Genomic DNA, 22,416 nt, shown 5'->3' on the forward strand with positions numbered 1-22,416 from the left:
TGATGCCGGGCACAGGCCCTGCGCTGTCCACGGTGCTGAAACGCATCTGGATGACTCATTGGGAGATGAGGAGCGATTCGTTTTCCCACTCGTTGCTTTTATGCACATTCAAAGCAAACATATCAAGAAGATGGGAAAAAACTAAAAAATACAACAGGAGAGAGGCTTTACATTTTGACATTGTGCTGGTTTTGTTGTAATTTACATTTATCAGGATTTCTTATCAAATTATTTTTTTATTTAAATAGTGTTATGTAAAGCTGATATCTCTAACCCTTATAATTTTTTACAGCTTTAGTTTGTATTGCTTTTATCCCAGCAGATTTTATTTTGTTATCATTAGTATTTTTGATATATTACATATTGACGTTTTCTTGTTTTACCTTTTTACGTTGTAAAGCACCAAGTTGTTTTAAATGTGCTATAATAATAATGTTGACATTGACATTATGCATATATTCAAAACAAGCATTATATAGCATTGTATTTCATCTTTATCAGGATATTTTATCCAATAATTTCTATTGATAAAAGTGTTATGCATAGCTGATATCTCTAAACCTTATTAGTTTGGTCTTCTTTTACTCTTAAGTAATATTTCCCATCACATATGTTTCCTTTAATATAACAATTGTCTATATCGGTGTGTTCAGATCAAGTCAGTTTCTTGTGAGCTATGAGAAGGATTTTGACCGGAAACTTGACTTCCTGTGTTCCTGTGTGTGTGTATGAAGAAGGATTCAGCTTTAAAATATGATATCATTTCTCAACTCCATTGCCAAATGTTGTGTGAAATCATGTATGTGCACAGGTGGGCAGACACAGGCTTACACATAATACATCAGTGTAACATCTCAACAAAGAAGAGCATCAAAATAACCACTGATTTAATGAACACTTATTCATTATGTAATTGCCCCAAAATGGTTGAGAAATCTTATGGTGCAGTCTGAACAATTTGTGTGTTCATGTGAGTCGAGTACACGGATCCTATTTGTTTTTGATTACTGCCTTACATAATAATCTATCCTGTATTTCATCTGGTTTAATCTTGCAACATCAGTTGACAGAGACAGGAGCCCCCTCCGTGCCCTAACATCACACCGGCAGGGGGGATTCGTGGCTTCCCCGGTTTGATGGGGGAGCGTGGGCGCTGCATGCGGGAGTGTGTGCTGGACGTGACCGCGCATATCAATGCGTGAACAGAGGGAATGTCGTCCTGCTCGAGCCATATTAGGAAACGCTTCCGTCTGATAAACGCCTCCTACGTCACACGGAGAGGATGTGAAGTGCAGCACTTGACTCAGTGGAGCTGCTTTTTCGTATCATGACTAATAAAAGGATAATATCGAACAGAAAATGATAAAAATAGAGGGATGTTGTAAGGACGTGTTGATCATTCTATTCTTATATATTATGTCATTCAACTGGACTCTTATCTGTCATTCAGTAACATCATATATTCCGTGCACGTATTTGTATTAATACCAACTAGTTGTCTATTCGCCCCAGGCTGTAAATTGCAGCATTATTTCTTCCTTTCTCGCCGGTGCATCGATTTTGTTAGAGGAGCATCAGTGGGAGGAAATCGTGTTCGACAGGACTGCGGAATTTCCCTCTGTTTATTTTATTTTTGTGTCTTTTTATTCCTGTTATATCACGCCGACACACCAGGTCCCCCGTGGAGCCGCGCAGCTCTCACCCAGACAATGTGTGAGAACACAGTTCGACACGTGGGCGCGCACACAGGAGCCATGAGGTCGGCGTGAACTCGGGAGGCGGTGATGCTGGTGGAAGTCTCTGAGTTAAGATGACAGAGTGCGTCGTGATGCTGGACTGGATTCACCTGGTTTTGAGGGCTGGTGCGTGTTTGTGTACAGGGGCGCAGCTACAACAGGGAGGTATGAGCCCTTTTCGGAGTAGGGCACCCTGAGCCCCCCCTTTTAAGGCTCATTTACTCTGCCCTTATGTACAAAAGGAGATATGTCTGTTTCTAACGGTGCAATCATCACTGGCCACATGGTTGTTTAGCAATACATCCACCAGAGGGCAACACAGAGTCTAGAGTTTCTAACAACAACAAGTATGGTGATGGTAGAGGAAGTTGTGATAATGTAACTCTTAAGAAAGAGGCAAAAGTGTCTGTTTGTAACATCATATGTTTTGCCATTGTTGAAATTTCTTCCTCTTGTCTTATGGTGGTCTCACTTGAACTATTGGCTACATTACCCCCAATGATTTCCCGGTTTGTAAGTATCCATAAGCTGTCTTGCTTTTGAACGCAGAACACAGACATTTCTAACTACGAGCATAAATGAGCCTTTACTCTTCTGCAATATCCACATCATTAATATCCACTCAGTACACTACACACTACACACAGGTATTATGATATTTGGGCTCAGGCTGGGTTCTCTGGGCTATATTTTAGATTTTTTACACTGCTTGTAATTAAATTGAGGAAATCAGGCTTGGGTCGGGTTCAGATATAAAAAACATATTGCCTGCCGGGTTCGGGTTAGTTAGTTTTCTCCCTGGTTTGGACGGTTTCCTATACACAACTGTGGCCCGTTCTACGCTATGATTTGAGTGGATGATAGACGTCTATACTACTGTATTACTGAGTACAGGCCAACTACTGTACAAAGTCACATGGGTTCTGACCAACTCTACTTCCCACACCAACGTCGTTCACACTGAGAGCTGTTTGGATCACTCATACCACTGCTACCCTGATAATGTTGATAAACTGCCTTATAGTCAAACCAATTTACAGTTGACACCAGTTAAAAATGAACATAGTTAGAGTCGAGTGACAAATTGATTCTTGCTGCTTCTAGTTTCTGTCTCAGAACAGTGATAGACACCTTTATTTGGCTTGTGACTGTTAAAAATGCTGCAACCCAGTGTCATGTTGTGGGCTCTGAGCGGACAGAGGTTGTTAACAGTTGGATTAAAGTGATTTTTCCTTTTCTCAGGTTGTTTAATTGTAAGTGTATGATGACTGGATAGTGGGACATCTCTTCTATTTTAAAAGAAAAACATAAAAAATGCAGATAAACGTAATATGTTGTGTAACAGAAATACATTTTTAGCCAAGGTAGCAGTGTCTTTCAGTGTCGGTCTGTCCGTCACTCCACCACTTTGGTCCTAAAATACCACAACAACCATTGGATCGATAGCCGTAAAACTTACTACAGATGTCATCGGTTCCTGAGGGGACAGCTTGTAAAACCCCTGATTGCCTGACATTCTTTATACCCTAAGTTGTTTCGAGCACCAGGTTTGTGAAGCAAACTCCTTGAACAAACACTCACATGTGTGTAGGTGTGTGTGTGCATGCACTGCCTGCTGAGGTAAGCAGGTGTCAGTCCGTCCTGACTGGTGTGTGTTTCAGGGGAGTTGAGGTGGGCCAGTTGGTTGCCAGGGAACCAAGTTTGGGTGTCGCTCATGTTACACAGATCTCTGTGTCTCCGGTCGTTTTCTCTGTCTCTCTCTGTGTCCTGGACAGGAACCGTCTCTCCATCCCCAACTATTGGATGCTGTCTTGAGGACTTATCAAAGACATTTTTATTGAAAACATCTTTCTAGACACACTCATCGCCTACGCTTCCCAGCTGTCCTCTGTGGCTGTCAGGATGCAGCAGTTGGTATTGAAGGTCCTGTGTTCCACACTGCTGCTTCTAGCTGGGGTGCCCTATGTGTACTCACAGTCAGGTAAGGGGAGCATCCACATTTTACAATACCCTTAATTTAGGATTGTTATCTTGTTAGAAACCTGTTGGTGTCTTCCTACTTTTTGCATCTTTCCTCAATTCCACAGAGCCGGATTTGAGTCTTTCCACCATCCTTTCTCTCCTCTAACTTACTGAGAACGTGTTTTTTCTCCAGTATTTTGCACAAACTGACAAGAAGAGAAAGTGTGAGAGGTGGATGAGAATCTAAAATCCTTCCTTTGGCACGACTTCTGTTTTTTCCTACTCAGTTTTGTCTATTCTGACACCGTCCAGACTGTCCCACCAGTTTTCTTGCAGAAATTATGGTTTTAACATTTCTTTCTCTGTGGGAAGATAATTGTGCATCGGCCAATCACTTGGCAATGACTGACACTTCCAATTGACTGCCAGTTATTTCTCCTCCTCAGATTGTTCCCAAGCGGAGTCATGTGACTTGTGCGTTGGAGACTCCATGCTCAACCTGACAGGCTGCGTCTGGAGGCTTTGTCCAGATGGTGACACACACACACACACACACACACACACACACACACACACACACACACACACGTACACACACACACACACACACACACACACACACACACACACACACACACACACACACACACACACACACACACACACACACACACACACGCCGACCTGTGACCTCTGATAGTAATTAGTAATTCAATCATCATGGCTACTGTAACATAAGCCTCCCCGGTTTGTACACGATGACTGAATTATTTAGTATGCTGGGAATGCGTGCATGACACACACACAAACTAAACTGCCTGTACTTTCTGTCTCAGGTAATGATACGGGGGTGTGTCTGACTGATGAGGGCGACTCAGCAGACACCTCCATGAACTGCAGCTGGACCAGAGTGTCCGAACTGTGCACAGGTATCAAACAGCTCCCCCTGACACTGACACAAATCGCAGATCATCTCCCTGCATCATCTCTAACCCTCGTCTCGTTTGCACGTTCCATTTCCCAGTTGTAGAGACGGTGGCTGAGGGAGGAGGCGAAGGTGACTCAGGTAAATCATATCCGCTCCACTCCAGCATCACCTCCCTCCCCCTCCCCTGCCTTCTGCGTCAGACATTTATTCCCAGAAGGGGCAGAGTAAAATGTTCCCCTGATGCCATTCATAAACTCACTCACTCCTTCCCACCAGTCAAGTGCTTTCTCAGAACCGCACACTGATTGTTCCTCTCCCTCCCTTCCTTTCTTGCAATTTCCCCTATTAAACCCATGAACCCATTAAGTCTGCCCTCTGTCTGCAGGTGATGGCAGTAACTCGTCTCCAGAGTTCTCCCAGGCCAAGTTTGACATGTCCAGTTTCATCGGCGGCATCATCCTGGTGCTGTGCCTGCAGGCGGGCGGCTTCTTCGCCATGCGTTTCCTCAAATCCAAAGAGCAGAGCAACTATGACCCCATGTGAGTACGTGCATTTAGGTGCCAGAGGGCAGAGAATTCAACTACGTGAGTGTAAATCTCTGTGTGCAGTGATGATGTGTTGGTGCAGCAGCAGCCTCCAGTGGCAGGAGTGACCCATAGCACCCAATAGATGAATCACCTTCAACATCTCTGAATGTATTTTGATTTTCATCACTAACCTCCTCCGTCCATATCAAATTCTGTCTGTCTTCACACAGAGAGCAGCCACAGTGAAGTCAAGACGTGTGAAGGACGAGCAGATGAGTGTGCAGGACGTCAGAGCAGTGACTCATCGACTTGTGACTCCGAGATATTTTTTCTCTCTCTCCTCCTCAGCCCGTCATTTTCAGTGTGGTCCCCATGTGTACCCCTGGGGGATGGGTGTGTTTATAAGAGGCTAATTTGTTCCTCAGATTGCCGCGTTGTGTAACGAGTGTGTGCATGTGTTCACTGTGTATAGCACCGCAAGTAGTCGTACAGTAAGACAAATGGGAAACAAATGGGCTCTGATTGTTGCAGCGAATTAGCTCTGCAATCGAAACCCAACATTAATCTTCACAGAAACTAATTTAACAAGTTAAGAGTTTGTCCTCTTACAAAACAACAAGGCTGTATCAAATGTCTCAACTGTGTAAACAGTACAGTGCAGTAATGGGAAAGGGTGATATGTAGTCAGGAGGTCAGACAAGGTTATCAGAGGCATTTTTAACTTTTCCCAAAATGAGATTGTGGAACTCAATTTTGTCGATGAGTACTAGTCGTGTTTTTCTGAAACCAAAAGTTAGAATATATGCATCTTAGTTTTTTATGTATTAACTTGTAGTGAATGAAATGTTTTGTCTGGGAATGTTTAGGCGACATGAGCATTCAAGGTTTACACTTTCTAACATAACATCTAAGAAGTAGTCCTTCAAACTTGAAAAGCTCTGATCTGACGTTAATACTCCACTACTTTGATTTGTGTGTGTTTTTTGAATTGTCAAGAGCTTTTTTGTAAGTTCATTTTCATGGAGACTTCAGTTTTGATTGCTCTGATTGACGTACCAGCTCTAACCCTTTAATAACAGATCACAGAGATATGATGGGACACTGTTTACTTGTGTAAATAGTGATAATGAAATAATGAAATGTTTGGATTTTTTTGTGATGCCATGAGAATGAAAAAATAAATGAGAATCTCAGTGTGTTTGTGTCATATCTCTTTTCTTGGATGCCAGTGAAGAGTTGGTAACAGAATTTGTACAGTACATTATGTGTTGAGTGCGTATTTGCCTGCACCAGCAGAGCGAGTGAATTGATTTGACTGTAAACTGGGTGTGGCCGCAGACATGTGCAGATAAGACGGACCTATCCATGGATACGTCAGTGTGGATCGCAGCGTGCAGTGGGAACACAGCGATGGCAGAGGCCTTTAGGGGAGCAGCAGGATGGCTGGCTGGATGCACCGCTCGTTGTCAGAGCCAGAACCCACAGGCTTGAATAAGCCCACACAAAAAAAAAGCCTCCCAACTGGGCACACTGTGGCTTCCGTCCAAGTCTGTTGACAAAAGACAGGAATGAATACAAGTCTTTTTTCCTCCACTTGGACCATCCCCCCGCACAAAAACAAGAACAAACACATTTCCAGTGTGAGAAAGGAAAGTCCAGCACCCCCCTCTTCCCCACACGCACACACATTACCACACTCTAAATTGTTGGCTGCTGGCTATCTCCCACTTTAAATCAAGCAGAAAGCTCTGTTTGTGTGTGTAAGCCTCTCTGTGCCTCGTGTGTGTGTGTGTGTGTGTGTGTGTGTACAGAGGACTAGGTGCAGCAGTAGCCTCAGTGTGTGATGCCAAGTGTATGTTTAGCAGGTGTGGACGGCCATAAGCAGGAAAATGACATCCCACCTCCACCCTGCAGTTGGTGGTGAAACATCCGTGTGTGTGTGTACTTATATCTTTATACAGTAAGTGAGCACCATTTTGAGAAAAGACTGGGTGAGGACATTTTGACCAAGGTCTGCTTGAGGGTTGAGACTTGGTTTTAGGGTTAGAACCAGGGGGAAGATAAGGGTTGGGCAGTAAGTTGAGATGGTTAAGGTTATGGGTCAGATGTGAATTGTGGTGAGGTTAAGGGTAAGTATAAGGTTTTGGTGAGGCTGTCCACAATGAATGGAAGTCAATGCAAAGTCCTAATAAAGAGAGTTGGACAAAACACTTGTGCGAATATCAGGTTGTTATGGTGTGTTTATTTAATTATATGACACAGACACACACACACACACACAGACACACAAACACACACACACGCACACACTCACGCAGACTCACTGACTCTAGAGGGCGTGTTCTCTCCGTTTGCTCTGCACACAGACCCAGACACACGCACACAGACTCCCACACACTCACACACACACATCCACTGCACTCAGGACAACTTTTCACCAAACTTTTTCACACATGGAACCAGCAGAAGCTGTCAAGTAAGGTAACAGAGTTTAGTCTGGGTTAAGTGGGTGTGTGTGTGTGCGTGTGTGTGTGAATGTTTGTGACAGAGTGTGTTTTCTTAAGAGAGAAAGTGGCGACAGGTGTCCTCTCTCTCGCGGTGCTCATGATGAGGGAAGTGCTACTCGGGACTATTTTCTCTATCCACACTTCCTGTTAATAATAATAATAACAATAATAATAATAATGATACTACTACTGTTACTACTACTACTAATAATAACGATAATAACAATAATGACCAGACACTTCATCTTTCAGAAATGTAACATAAAGTAATACTGTCTTCTTACCCTGTGTAAACAAGATCAGCAACTTGTTGTGTACATTCTGTGGAAATATGACTCTGCTGTAAGAACATTGTCAGACTATTATTATAAAAATATCATACAGGCTTGCACTATGTCTTCTACTCTGCACTGCAATATATTTTCCGTGTTGGTTTAGGTGTCAGGTTATGAGATCTGAGGTGCACCAGTGTATAATATCCTGTTTGCTTAACTTCAAACCGCTTTGACAGGAAATTCGCTCTGCGCATGTGTTAACTACTCAAACGTAACTAGCCTCCAGGCAGAGGAGAAAACCTTCACACACTCAAAGACATAATAATATATTTATGTAGTGGAGGAGGGAAGTTTGTTCTATAGTATAACACTTTTAAACATTTTCTCAGTATCAGTCCTGGAAATGAGTGTAAAGTGATTGTATCTTGTATCCTATGGTTTTCAGGGATGTTGCAACAGTATAGGCAAAGCAAGTAGTTCCCCGAGACGTAGAGCTGAGGATGGTGGTGGTTCAGCTTGTTTTGGTGTCGTCACCCAGGTTCCATTTGCCTGGTGTGACCCTTTAAAATGCTTCAGGTCGTATTGTATCCTATCGCGTATCCTATCCAATCCTATCGTATCTGTCATGTCGCATTGTGTTGTATTTAATCATATCGTATCTTATCGGATTGTATCTTGTACAGTATCTCATCCAGGGGTGTTGCAACAGTTTAGGCAAAGCAGGAAGTTGCCCAAGGCTCCAAGCTGAGGGGGGTTTGTTTCGGTGTAGGGTCACCAAGGTTCCATTTGCTTGGGGCACCCAAAGTCCCTTGAAATGCTCCTGATCGTATAATACCGTACCGTATCCTATCCTATACTATCCTACTGGTCTTGTTGTATCGTGTTGTATTGCGCTATATCGATTAAAATCCTGTAAAGTCGTGTCCTGCCATATCTTGTTGTGTCGTGCTGTATAGTATCGCATTGTATTGCATCGTAATGTATAAAGTATAAAAAATAGACAACATGCACACTTCTATATTTTGTATTTTGCACTGAATGGATGACAGAGCTGTTATGTTGTGAATGAAAAAGTTATAATTAAAACTTGTTAGATGTTAGTTGTCAGTCTACATTAGAGAGTGTTTAGTGCAGGAAGGGGATGAAAGTCACAGCAGTGGACGGGAATAGCCTGCGTGGACCAGCATGTGTCCTCGCCCGCTGAGCTACCAGAGCCACAGGAGGACACTTGATTTCAAAGGGTGCTGTTTCCTCAAAGTGCACAGCGGTTACCGACCTGGGGCTCAGAATCCCTCTGAGGGGTGTTGAGAGAATACGAAGACAAAACATATGTATTTTTGTCTGACATTTTCTTTTTTCTAAATGTCTCTGATTATTTCTTGTGGGAAAAACTGAAATCTGAGGCCTTAAGATTTATTGAATGATAATGAGAAGGGCAGAAAATCGCTCCTCGGTGTAACTCCTCACAACTCACTGACACATGTAACATCACAACTGCGGTTCAGTGTAGTGCACCACCAATATACTGTCTTCTGAATGAGTCCAAGCAAAGAAGATAAAATGTTTATCTTAAAGTTCATTTAGGGCCCTGCAAGTGTGTAGAGATTAATAGATTTTGTCTCTTTTTGAAAAGATTGTGTTTATGTGCACTTCTCTCAGGGATGGAGGGGGAGCCGGCTGATTCCTCTCTTGACCTGAGCCACCTGACGGACCAGGAGGAGTCACTTGTCCTGCAGGTCTTACAACGGGACGTGGAGCTGCGTGAACGCGACGAAGGACGAGTAAGGTCAGGAGGTGATTGTTTATCTTTTCAGGGGCCACTTCAGTCATGAGCTCAGTACAGAAAGGTGACAACTTGATGGGGAAATAAAAAGAACATACATTTTGATATGAGGCACTAACAAACTATCTCTAGCTTCCACAACAGCTGTGGGGGAAGAAAATACTTCTTTAACAATATATCCCCTCCTCTGGTGCTTTGAGGAGGGGGATGAAAAGCGTTAGAGATGTAAAATGTGCCTTTTCGGTTCAATTGGGTTGATTTCTGTCGACTGTGACGACTACAAGATTCGGCTCATTTCCTACTCATCAAATGATTCATAGCCTCTTTGTGCACTGTTGAAAGGCTTAGTCTGAAGGTGACCCTGTAAAATGGGATAAATCACAGTCAAGTCAGAGAGCACGATGGGATGTTTTAAGAATTACACATCGAAAGAAACATCTGTATTTTCTTATCTTTAATTTGTCACCTCTATGTTGTTCTTACTCAGGACATGACTGTTTACATGATACTGTACTTTAGAAACCTGTTTATCAGACATGTCTTAATACTGCAACATCTCAACTACTTGATGAGGAACCATCTGGACTCTGTTAGATTTATCACTATGTTGCTTCTTCCATTCTGTCGTCAATAATGGAAAATGGTTGTGACAATGTCATTTCTACTCTGATTGTTTTGTTTTACTAACTGCACACTGCAGTTAGTGATGCTATAGTATCCTCAATCCCATCATAACCATATATTTGTATTGGAACTCACCACGTTGGCACATCTCAACATGCTGTTGGCTAGTGGCCTATTTATTTTTAAATCATCAATAAATTGATCACTTTTTCTTATAGATGTATCAATTAATTGTTTGATCTATAAAACATCAGAAGGGATCAGACATGCAGAGAAAACCTCACACTTGAGACCCTGAAACCAAAGAAGTTTAGGCACTTTCAGTTAACTTTCTCGTTTCAGCTTTATAGTCAGGGTGATGAATGTATCAAAAGATTAACAACGTCTAATGCCATCTTGTTCCTGTAAATGCAAACACGGCCTGTCAAATTATCCGTATGTTAATTTGACATGTATTTGTCTTTGACGTGCTGACTGACGTTTGCAGGCAGGAGGTTGTGATTGTGTGCTCTGTTAACGCGGCCCTGTGTCACCTCTGCAGGATCCTCCAGCAGACAGAGACCGACCCGACACGTCTGCGCACACAGTCGGGGGCATGGTTCAGCGAGGAGTGCAGCAAGCGCCATCACAACCGGGCGTCTATCTGCGACCTCGTGCACGCCACCGTACGCCACAAGAAGACTAAGAGCAGAGGTCAGTTTCCAGGTAATGTAGTGCTGCTGTCACCGGCTTGTGAGGCGGTTTATCTGATGTTGCAGGGATATCCCAAATGATGGGTCTGTGGTTGTTGCCATGGTTACAGATGTGCCCCTGAGTGGACTGTTTAATGGAGATGCGACAACACGACTCAACGACTCCTCTCCTGATGCAGAGAGAAGACTGCAGGACAACAAGGCAGAGCATGGAGGGTTAGTGATGACAGAGAAACATCACATAACTTGTTCTGAGCCTTGGGTGAAACTGAATGTCCCCTGTTCTTATTTATGTTCTCAGGAGTCAAGGAACACCTAGGACACAAAGCCCTCTACCACAGGTCTGTGTGTGCATTCATATTTCTAGTTTCCATGCACGGATCTTTTCCCTAAACAATCATCTAAATATGAATAAAACATCTTCAATTCCAGGGTCTCAAGCATAGAAATAGTTCCTTGTCATCCAAAGGTATGAAAGCTTCTATCTCGCAGTCTCTGTACTTACATAACTGTCTCATTGTACTAATATTAACCAATCATTCGTTTCACAGACAGTGAAAGGAGAAGTGCAGACCACTCAGAGGAACCAGAGGTGATTAGAACACATCCACTTTCACAGATTATCGTGACTAAATTAATAGATAAACAGTTTTGAACTGGCCAGTTATTCCCCTTTCTATTCTGATACTCCACCGACACAGAGTCGATATTCTGTATTATTTAAATACATAAATCGATCACATGCGTAGTCAATAGTAAGATATATTAGAGTCTTTAAAGGACACGACATGAGTGCGTCATCTGATGGATGATAAGCAGTGACGTTGTATTTTAGAATCGTGTGTGTGTGTGTGTGTGTGTGTGTGTGTGTGTGTGTGTGTGTGTGTGTGTGTGTGTGTGTGTGTGTGTGTTAAGGATGACTTTGACTGCCACAACGGGGACACAGACTCTCTGAGCAGCAATCTGACAGAGCCAGACCCAGCCTCTCTGAGAACCAGCAGCTCCACCAGCAGCCTTCAATCAGGCTACACTGTAAGCGGGCACGTATGCAGGACACACACACACACACACACACACACACACACACACACACACACACACACACACACACACACACACACACACACACACACACACACACACACACACTCACACTTGATTAATTTGCCATCCAGTCACGTAAGATGACTCAGCTATGACGTAGGTGCTGATCTTTGTCAGCGTGTGTGTGTGTGTGTCTGTGTGTGTGTGTTGCAGCTCAGTGGGAGCATGATGAGTCTGTTCAGCTCAGGAGATTTCGGGATGGTGGAGGTGAGGGGCCGTATCCAGTTCTCATTGGTTTACGAGACGAAGAAGGAGGAGCTGCATGTGAAAGTTCACCGCTGCGAGGACATCGCTTCGGGGCGCAAGAACCGCTCTGACCCGTAAGTGACAGCGCATGCATATACGTGAATATGCATATCGCAGTGGCAACGTTGCAGTCACCATCAGTCATATAATGTGTGTGTGTGTGTGTGTGTGTGTGTTTCACAGATATGTTAAAACCTATCTCTTACCGGACAAGTCGAGTCACAGTAAGAAGAAAACTTCAGTGAAGAAGAAGACACTCAACCCGGTCTATGATCAGACACTCCGAGTGAGACTCTCTCTCATTTCCATGTTACATAAAGTCGCAGCCTCCAGCGGCTGTTTGTCCTTCAGCAGCTGTTTGACCTTCAGCAGCTGTTTGTCCTTCAGCTCTCCTCCACCTGTCCTGCAACATGCACTGCAGCCACTTCTCTAGTTTAGGAGATGTCCTTTCAACAAATGATCAGATTTAAAGTCAATTTCTCGTAGCTTTTTAACTGTTGATAGGTCCCACAATACTTTGTCCTGCCCTTCCATCCTGTTAAGTATCTGTCTGAGTCCAACCATATGATTTCAGTATAAAGTGAGGATTGGGGAGCTGCGGAGTCGGACCCTGAACCTGTCGGTGTGGCATGCCGAGGCCCTCGGGAGGAACGTGTTCCTGGGTGAGGTGGAGGTGGCTCTGGATCTCTGGGACTGGACCTGCACACAGCCACTGTGGCAGGACCTGCAGCCACGGGTAGGGACCAGAAGCTATAAATGACTCGCAAATACACACCCATGTAGTCACATAAGTTAGCATGTGTGATTTAATGCTCCCAGACTAATATTTACCAAAAGAAATATGATGCCTGCGTGTACATTTGCTTGTTTGTCGGTATAGCAGCACTTTTGGCAGCTTTGTGAAAGATGAGGAATACAAGGAGGAGCCTCTTGTGTCTGGGAGAGCTGAAGGGAGAGGAAGACACACTGTGAATATAAACTAAGGTTTTATGTAACCTTAATCTTTTACTGCTTCCACACTTCTGTGTGCCCTCCTTTTCCTCCTTTGTCTTTTCCTCTTCCTCTCGCGTTTCTCTCCTGTCATCACAGGTTAATTTGAATCTCGACTCCATCAGCAGTCGTGGGACCATCATGCTCTCTATTAAGTTCGTCCCAGACAAATCCGAGGGTGAGCAGGACGCATACATCATGGATGCACAATATGTCCCACCTTAATATCGCAATCAAGTCAGCTTGATATGTTTTCTGTGTGTGTGTGTGTGTGTGTGTGTGTGTGTGTGTGTGTGTGTGTGTGTGTGTGTGTGTGTGTGTGTGTGTGTGTGTGTGTGTGTGTGTGTGTGTGTGTGTGTGTGTGTGTGTGTGCGTGTGTGTGTGTGTTAAGGTAATGGTCTTCCCCTGACAGGAGAACTTTACATCTGGATCCGGGAGGCTCAAGGCCTTCTAACCAACAAAGGAAGCGCTATAGACTCATTCGTTAGAAGGTGTGTCAGCTCGGCATCGTAATTGCTGATGTTTTGTCATTGATTATCAACTCAAATTATCAAAATTCAGCAAGTAACCAAAGAAGATTTTTACTGTTTCAATATAAGGTTTGAAGTACACTGAAGTTAGTTTACTTCCCGACCAACTGTTTAAACATGACCATATTTTAAACGACTCTCAGGAAACAGCTGATATACCATGGCCGTGATCTTTTCAAAATAAAAACCAAAATTTAGTTTAAAAAAAAAAACTTAATGTTGTGCTCTGTATTGTACTGTGTGTGATTTACCCCCAAAAAGTAACACAAAAATCGAAAACAAAATGCATATTGTTCATTCTGTCTTGGATTATGGAATTAACATAATGCATAACAGTGTTTCAGTTTCAAATTACAAAAACACTGACTGTCAATGCATTTCTCATCCTCATTTTTAAACCCACAATTTAAAAACTCAAATAATCCGTTTGTTTCACAATTCACCACCATTCTTAATCGTATCATATTTTAAAATCCCACAAGCTACATACTCCCGGATGCGAGCAGACAAAGTGGTCAGAAGACGCGTGTGGTGAAGCACTCCATCAGCCCCACCTACAACCACACCATGGTGTACGATGGCTTCCACTCCAGCGACCTGAGAGAGGCCTGCGCCGAGCTGATGGTCTGGCAGCGCGAAGGGTTAAAGAGGAACATCTTGGGAGGGATTCGTCTGAGCTGTGGAACCGGTGAGAGTCTCTACGCTGTTCGTTTTAACACTTTTATTAGGGCCAGAGCACCTCCGGTGGGAGGCCCTATTGTATTTCGAAGGATTTGTATTTCCCTGTTGGGGCTTTTTCAGGGCCTAGACATGCTCAAATTGTTACCAAAGTTTGCAAGGAATTCAAAACCCCAAAAAGTAATTGTTTTCTGGAGTAATTTGAAATGGGCGTGGAAAAATGGCTCAACAGCGCCATCTAAGGAAAAGCCCCTCAGTTAGCTTTCACCGATCTCCACAAAAATCGTAGCCCAGGTGTATCATGACCAGACAAACAAAAAAGGTCAGAGGTGCAATTGGAAAAAAGCAACAGGAAGCCCGCCATTTTGACTTTAGTGGCCATATTGGCCATTTTCCACATTTATACTTTGATGTACTTGTCCCAGGGCTTTCATCAGATCAACTTCATATGGAGATGCGTGTCATCACAACAAGATGGAGATGAAAACTACCTCAAAGATCGATTTTTCGTCACACGGTGTGACCGTGGCGTGGCGTCAAAGTTTGATTACACGCCATCAAAACACGAGGTTCTGTATCTCGGACATATTTGGTCCAATCGAGTCCAAACTAGACATGTAAGACAAGAGTCCCGGCCTAATGACATCTACACAGAAATTATGACTTCAAATCACTTGATGTAATGACAACATCGTTACTTTACGTTACTTTACGTTACTTTACGTTACTTTACGTTACTTTTCGTTACTTTGTAAATTTTCATTACTTTGAGTTACTTTTTACTTTAATTACTTTTCGTTACTTTGTTACTTTTCGTTACTTTTCGTTACTTTGTTACTTTTCGTTACTTCGTTACTTTAGTTACTTTTTAGTTACTTTCGTACTTTTAGTTACTTTTTAGTTACTTTTGTACTTTTAGTTACTTTTTAGTTACTTTCGTACTTTTAGTTACTTTTTAGTTACTTTTGTACTTTTAGTTACTTTTGTACTTTTAGTTACTTTTAGTTACTTTCGTACTTTTAGTTACTTTTGGTTACTTTTCTACTTTTAGTTACTTTTAGTTACTTTCGTACTTTTAGTTACTTTTGTACTTTTAGTTACTTTTTAGTTACTTTCGTACTTTTAGTTACTTTTAGTTACTTTTGTACTTTTGTATACTTTTAGTTACTTTGTACTTTTAGTTACTTTTAGTTACTTTTGTACTTTTAGTTACTTTTTAGTACTTTGTACTTTTAGTTACTTTCTTTTAGTTACTTTTAGTTACTTTTGTACTTTTAGTTACTTTTTAGTTACTTTCGTACTTTTAGTTACTTTTTAGTTACTTTTGTACTTTTAGTTACTTTTTAGTTACTTTCGTACTTTTAGTTACTTTTTAGTTACTTTTGTACTTTTAGTTACTTTTGTCATCGAGGTTATGGCGAAAGACAAATTCACCTTCACATCCTGACATTTTGATATGTGACATCTTTGGTGATATAAACTGTTTGCGTTTCAAACTAATAGCTGCTTTTGCTGCTGTAAATTTAAAACACATCAAAAACTCTTTCCAGCTTAGTACTTTTCTAACAAGTAGGAGCCCACAGTAATTTAGAATATCATAATTAGTATAGGTTTACAAGTAGAGGCTGAAACAGTTGGCATGAGAAAGCAGTAAACCTTAATTTTTTATGATCAACTTAGTGAACGACTTCATCAAATCAACAGAGGTGCTTGTACTGCAGATACACAGGAGTTTCTATCAATCACCTGCATGTCTTTGTGTTTTTCCGGCATCATAATTATGCATCCGTGAAAAATGGGCGACTGATTACAGAGACCCCTTCCTGTTTTAGTGACAGATAGTATCGTTAGGAAGGGAACCACCACTCTTTTCACCTGCAGTGGTGTGTAGGAGTGGAAATGGTGACAGTATTATTTAGTCCAGTGCCTCACATTGCTTTGCATTCTGTTCACTTGGCATTTCAGGCATTTCAGAGGGTCATGTTATCAGAGAGAGGTCATTTCTAGGTCTATTTTCTCAGTGTGACATGCACGGTTCACAGCTAAATAGTAATTGAAAATCATCTTTTGCCACAGTTTCATTGTCTGTATCTGTCGAATATGTCACAAACATAAATATACAAACAAAGTAAGAGCAGCATTTCTGTTGACTGAATCCGTTCATTTGTTTTAACAAGGTTTTTATTGTTATTTCAGGACGGGAAGATGCACAGCTTTATATTTATATTTAGTGTCCTGGCATTTAGAACATTCACATTAGAGTAAAATTTAAAGATCGGTACAAAGTATAGATGAATATATTGGTCCAACCCGGTTCTGTATGGACAGTGTCCATCGTCCAGATTCTGTCCTTCGCCTTCCCAGGCTGAATTTTAAGCACAACAGGCGTTTGGAGAAGTCACATCCATCATTCTCAAAGCTGTGACCACCACGTAGCGATCAAAGTGGTTTTACATCCGAAATAAGCACAACATCCATAAACACTAAATAACAGTAATCGCAATAATGCACAACGTTAGCTAACAACCGAGTTAATAATGAATGAGATGTTGTTTTTGTTTTGAACGGCAGGTCAGAGTTATAGCGAGGACGTCAGCTGGATGGACTCCACTGAACAGGAGGTCACCGTGTGGACATCCATGATTGAAAACCCAAACCACTGGGTCGACGCGACGCTACCGATCAGGACTAACCTCGCCCACCGGTCTGAGTGACTCAGTGACGCACACTGATGCACAAAACACACATTGACATGCAAAAAACGGTCGGACTGGAAGAACTCTCAGCACAAAAGCACATTTAACCTCTTTGTCACAATGATACACACATACACTTGGTTATTTCTACACACACATGGAGACAGTAGCGGTGCAATATTGTGAATTAATGGCGTCGATCAGAAATACCCAAACTGTCTTCGTTTCAAATGTCTTATTTGTATATTTTTTCCCTATTTGACAAAAGGGCATTTGTAATAGTGCTCTGATTTACTTACTTATAATATATTAAGGTGAAATTATGTTTAGAAAAATGTTTAATGTTTAGAATCAAATGACCACAGGCTAATTTACTGTTATTGTTTGATATTTATTTCTAGTCTTATCTCAACCCTTTCAATCACTTCCGAATACCTGTGTGTCAGATGGCACTAATAGCACTAATCCCTGATCTCTTTCACTCTGAGGAACTGTGAGGATTCATATGTTTGGGTGTCATCACTATAACTGGATGTGATGGAAAAATCCATTAGCTTTTCATTTTAATGGAGTCGCTGACTACCACCTTGTGGTCAGACCTTGTAAGTATTCTATGTAATTCATTAAGCAAATTAGAGAGAGAGAAAAAAGGTCAAGAACACAAAAAAAGAAAAAGAGAATATCATGTAATTTGTCCATTCTTTGTTTCCATCTTCCACTTCACTCATCAAAAGAAAGTAGAGGATCATTAGTGCACCATTTATCGTAAGAGCCAGAACTCCTGTCCGGCAGAGGGTGTTATTTGGTTTCTAAATAAAGTCTTACTAATGCTTAATGTGTTTGTGTCTTGTAAGTCATGAATCTATTTTAATGTAAGGTCACATCAGCTGACCATTTGCAATGCTGTGCTTATTCAAAGTAACACCCATTCAATATTCTATGTGAAATGCTCTGAATTCACTGGATATATTACTGAGTCTTGAGTCATTTCCCCCCAGATGTGTTTATTATGTTTATTGCATCACCAACTTGAAAAACATGAATCACAATATTTCATTCAAAAAATTGTTTTAATGATGATGAATTTGGAGTTTCTTAGGATTCATCTGGCTCCAGTTGGCAGCTGCCCACTTTGCCCATTCAGTGTTTTGGTTTTATAGGTTTATACAACCTGACGCCAAGAGCAATGAGTCACAGTGTGTGTTTTTTTATAAATTTTTAATAATCACACTAAACAAAAATTACAGAACTCGTCTTGTAATCATCATAGACCGTTAAAAATGAAAAATTTAAGGCGAATAACAGGAAAAGGGTAAAAAGCAAAACAATAGGAAACAATTAAAGGCAAGTTCATGCAGCGATAGAGCACAGATATAGAAATAAAACATTTTACAGATGAGAAAAGAGGAAAAGCTAGATAAAATAAAACATAATAAAATGATAAAAAATATACCATAACTAGGAGAAAGCACTAAAAACATTATGTACACCGTTTGCATAGCACCTGCTCGTTGTTTCCGTTGTTGCCATGGTGACCTCGTGTGTCAACAACACAGCCTTCAGAGGAGCCACAGACTGAAAATATAAACTCTGGATCTCACGTGTCCTGAACTTTCAGCTCCTGAACATGTCAAAGATGTCTGCCATGAAGAGAAAGTCGCTCCACACTGTTTAAACAAGTGCAACACTGTGATTGTTTAAATTATCCTGAGAGCTAAAGCTCCCACTGGGACACTTAATTTATTTGTACACTGAAAAATTCTATAAAATAAAAGACATTTTGAATGTTTGTCATCAAAAGCAACATTTTTTTTAATTTTTCAACTTTTATTTTTCAGTATAAATAACAGTTTGCTTCAATATCAGTACATTTCACTTTATTTTAACAGGGTAAGCCAGCCTGTATCAATATTGCTGTCCATGCAGCGTTGTCAGTTAACTGAATTCATACAAATACTGAAGACATGAGAATAAAACCAGTAGCTGTTTGTTGTGTACAGCTTCGTTTGTCATTTGTCTAGTATATGCACTGATGCTTTTACACCATAGAAGTTGAAGGAGTAACAATAAGTCTATTTTAAATGTTCTTATGGATGTTAGTGTATTTAACTAAGAGTCCTTGGACAATGCCTATGAGATCCCGTCATAAGGAAAACATTTGGGCCAAAGTCAACTTATAAAATTATGATAACAACCTATGATAGTAAATAAAACTATATGCAATGGAAAAGTAAAATTGTGTGAGTCTCTCTTTGCTGTCTTGTAACACAAAAAGCACTGAATACAAAGATGTATTTTCAGCCTAGAGAGAACATAAATATAAATACTACAAACGTTGTTCCTTTGAGGTATTTACATCTACTTTGGTACAGTTGTAGTCAATAAATTGCGACATGAGCAGTGGCATCTCTGTGCATCATTGCTATCACAGAGTTATTCACCATCTTATGTAGGTAAGACAGTCTTTGAGTTCTTACCTATCCATAGACACCAATGTCCTGCATATGGATCCTGTGGAGCCTTTCTTGATTCATTTTGAGTCCAACCCCCAAGAGCTAACAAACTATCTAATAAACTATCATAAACCTGTATATATGCCATTAAATAAATCACAAACAGCCACGGACAGTGCGGCAGCAGTGACAGCTGCCTCCAAACAGTGTGGCATCAAAGGCAGCTGTCTCTAAACAGTGTGGCGTCAAACTGCCTTTACACTCAGTGGCAGTTTCTGTTGCCGCCCGAAGTCCCTATTTGAGTTTCCGCTGCCACGATTTGAGTTTGCCCTTACTGTCGTCCTGTTTCCAAACATGTCACATATATCTGCCATGAAGAGAAAGGCGATCCATGCTCTAGCAGAAACTCTGTCTAAACAAGTGGAGCACTGTGAGTACAAACATCTGTCTGATTAGCTCAGGGTAGGCTAGGCTAACCTAAGCTAAGCCATGGTTTCCGTTACACGCTGCTACTGTGATTGTTTAAATGACCCTGAGAATTTAAGCTAATTCTATAGATGGCAGGTGAAAAGTGATCCATTATTGTTTTGGTCGCAGTCAGTGAGACAGAGGTGGAGGGTCTGATCAGACTGTACCATGAGCTGCTGGGGGAGTCCGCCGCTCAGGGCAGAGCAGTCACAGGTCTGGACAGAAACAGGTTCAGGACTTTACTGTACAACAAATTCGGGATGACTGATGACCTGATCATGGACAGAGGTATTCTGTGTGATACTATTTATATTTGTATATTTGCTTGTGCCAGATTAATAGCTAATGCCTGAGTTTCCTTGAAATAACAAGATTTCAATAGTTCATGTTTTGAATATTACTATTTATTTTTGTAAACTTTACTCTTCATTTTTCCTTTGACTGTTTGAAGACTTTTGCATGCTCAAGTTACCTGCTATCATCCTAATAAAAGTCTAAAGCTTTTGTTAGCTTAGCATTTAGAAATAACTGCAGCTGACCACTCTCTATTTTACCTATAATATGTACCAAACTACTGAGATACTTCTTAGAGGATTTGGAAATGAATTTAAGTGAATTTATGGACCTGTGAAATAAAGCATTGCCCAAGAATAACCTGCAGCATTTTGGACGCAGAGCGCAGTGGCTGTTTGATGACCTGAGTATGTTCTGCATATCACTGATTATCTGTCCTGCAGTCTTCAGGACATTTGACAAAGACAACGACAGCTTCGTGAATGAGAAAGAGTGGATCGAAGGACTTTGCATTTTCCTCCGAGGGACCTTGGATGAAAAAATTAAATGTAAGCTGTCAGACTCCCACATATAAAAATCAATCTCAAGTTGTTATCCAGGTAATAACTCTTCTCTTTATGCAGACTGCTTCAATGTGTACGACTTGAACAGTGACAACTACATCTCAAGGGAGAAAATGTTTCATATGCTGAAGGACAGCCTCATCAGGCAGCCCTCAGAGGAGGACCCAGACGAGGGAGTCAAGGAGCTGGTGGAGATGACACTCAAGAAGATGGTGAGGGGATACGGTTACAGCTCTGTCCCTATAACGTCATGTTATATTGGTGTAATGTGTTAAGTTACTTCTGCAGAAAGCAACAACTCAAACCTCAAAACTAGCTTGAACTATTTTATAGGAACACAAGTCATTTTATTCTCAGTTCTCTCATTTATTCTGTTCAATTTATTATCACTGATTTGGAAGATGGCAGTGTGCACAGACACAGAGGCTTTACTCTCTCTGGATGTGTTTTAGACCAGAGAGGTCCTTAGAAACTTGCACTTCCAGACTGTTAACAAGCTTTTATGCAAGTGCCATTGGAGAACTTAACCAAGTGCAATAATATCAAACAGTGCTAAATTATCATGTGCAATTTATTCCATTTATTGCCAGTTTTTTTATATTCATTTACTAGACTGTCATGTTTCTACTTGTCTATATATTATCTTTTATACCACTGGGACACTTAATTTCTTTGTAAACTGTGAAATGACAATAAAGGTATTTTTGTTTAACACTTTGTTTACCTATGACTTCATGCTAAAAAGGCTGCTGTGAAAAAACTCTATTGTCATTTTTTTTTCTATGGGCAGGACTATGACCACGATGGGCGGTTGTCATTTGACGACTTTAATAAGGCAGTGAAGGAAGAGAACCTGTTACTTGAAGCTTTTGGAACCTGCCTCCCTGACGCTACGGTAAGAAGGAATTAAAGGATGGTGAGAAATGTATTAACGAACATATTTTAAGTCAGAAGCTCTTAATCTTACTTTCTGTTTTTCTTCCTTTCCAGAGTATTGAGAAATTTGAGCATGAAGTATTTCAGAAACAAATGAAACCATGAAGAAATCATATTCATGTTGGATTTTCAGATGTGGATTTTTTTATAAAAAACTATATCGCTGTTTGCATTGACATGAAAAATGTTTCAATAAAAAACTGTTGCCACAAGAAACCGAGCTGGTACAATCAAATCCGACGACGGGGTTTCATCTTTTTCTTCACTGGTTTGACGTCAAGAACTGATTCCACCTGAGAAAGGTGACAGGGATTTGAACTGGTCTGAATTAGGAAATCTAGACTATGTTGAAGAAATAATGTCGTTTGGATCAGTTCAGATTATAGGTTACCTGTTTCATTGTGTTCCTGATGAGGCTGACTGT

General features: G+C 41.1%; 3 protein-coding genes across 5 annotated transcripts; all 3 read left to right on the forward strand.

The window, feature by feature from the left end:
• Window positions 1–3,383: 3,383 nt before the first annotated feature.
• cd164l2 (CD164 sialomucin-like 2) lies at window positions 3,384–6,349 on the forward strand. The gene is made up of 6 exons (XM_035183337.2): window positions 3,384–3,717; window positions 4,145–4,231; window positions 4,535–4,627; window positions 4,723–4,764; window positions 5,012–5,165; window positions 5,384–6,349. The coding sequence occupies exons 1-6, from the start codon at window positions 3,639–3,641 to the stop codon at window positions 5,397–5,399; spliced, it is 471 nt and encodes a 156-aa protein (XP_035039228.1). The 5' UTR covers window positions 3,384–3,638; the 3' UTR covers window positions 5,400–6,349.
• Window positions 6,350–7,507: 1,158 nt separating this feature from the next.
• Window positions 7,508–18,113, forward strand: sytl1 (synaptotagmin-like 1). Of its 3 annotated transcripts, none has more exons than XM_035181979.2 (15): window positions 7,508–7,634; window positions 9,595–9,721; window positions 10,884–11,047; window positions 11,145–11,250; window positions 11,336–11,375; window positions 11,467–11,503; window positions 11,586–11,626; window positions 11,950–12,066; window positions 12,292–12,458; window positions 12,568–12,670; window positions 12,959–13,120; window positions 13,474–13,552; window positions 13,766–13,865; window positions 14,387–14,592; window positions 17,154–18,113. In XM_035181979.2, exons 2-15 carry the CDS (start codon window positions 9,597–9,599, stop codon window positions 17,294–17,296), a joined length of 1,590 nt encoding a protein of 529 aa, XP_035037870.1. In that variant the 5' UTR covers window positions 7,508–7,634; window positions 9,595–9,596; the 3' UTR covers window positions 17,297–18,113. The 3 variants fall into 3 exon arrangements, with proteins under 3 accessions (XP_035037870.1, XP_035037872.1, XP_035037871.1); XM_035181981.2 differs by having other exon boundaries at window positions 10,884–11,035; XM_035181980.2 differs by having other exon boundaries at window positions 7,517–7,629.
• A 1,868-nt stretch (window positions 18,114–19,981) lies between these two features.
• LOC118125061 (EF-hand calcium-binding domain-containing protein 1-like) lies at window positions 19,982–21,966 on the forward strand. Its single transcript, XM_035183414.2, has 5 exons — window positions 19,982–20,161; window positions 20,329–20,487; window positions 20,937–21,041; window positions 21,117–21,268; window positions 21,847–21,966. The coding sequence occupies exons 1-5, from the start codon at window positions 20,086–20,088 to the stop codon at window positions 21,964–21,966; spliced, it is 612 nt and encodes a 203-aa protein (XP_035039305.2). The 5' UTR covers window positions 19,982–20,085.
• Window positions 21,967–22,416: the final 450 nt, after the last annotated feature.

The sequence above is a fragment of the Hippoglossus stenolepis genome, chromosome 17 (genome assembly GCF_022539355.2).
Source record: "Hippoglossus stenolepis isolate QCI-W04-F060 chromosome 17, HSTE1.2, whole genome shotgun sequence".
Taxonomy (NCBI): domain Eukaryota; kingdom Metazoa; phylum Chordata; class Actinopteri; order Pleuronectiformes; family Pleuronectidae; genus Hippoglossus; species Hippoglossus stenolepis.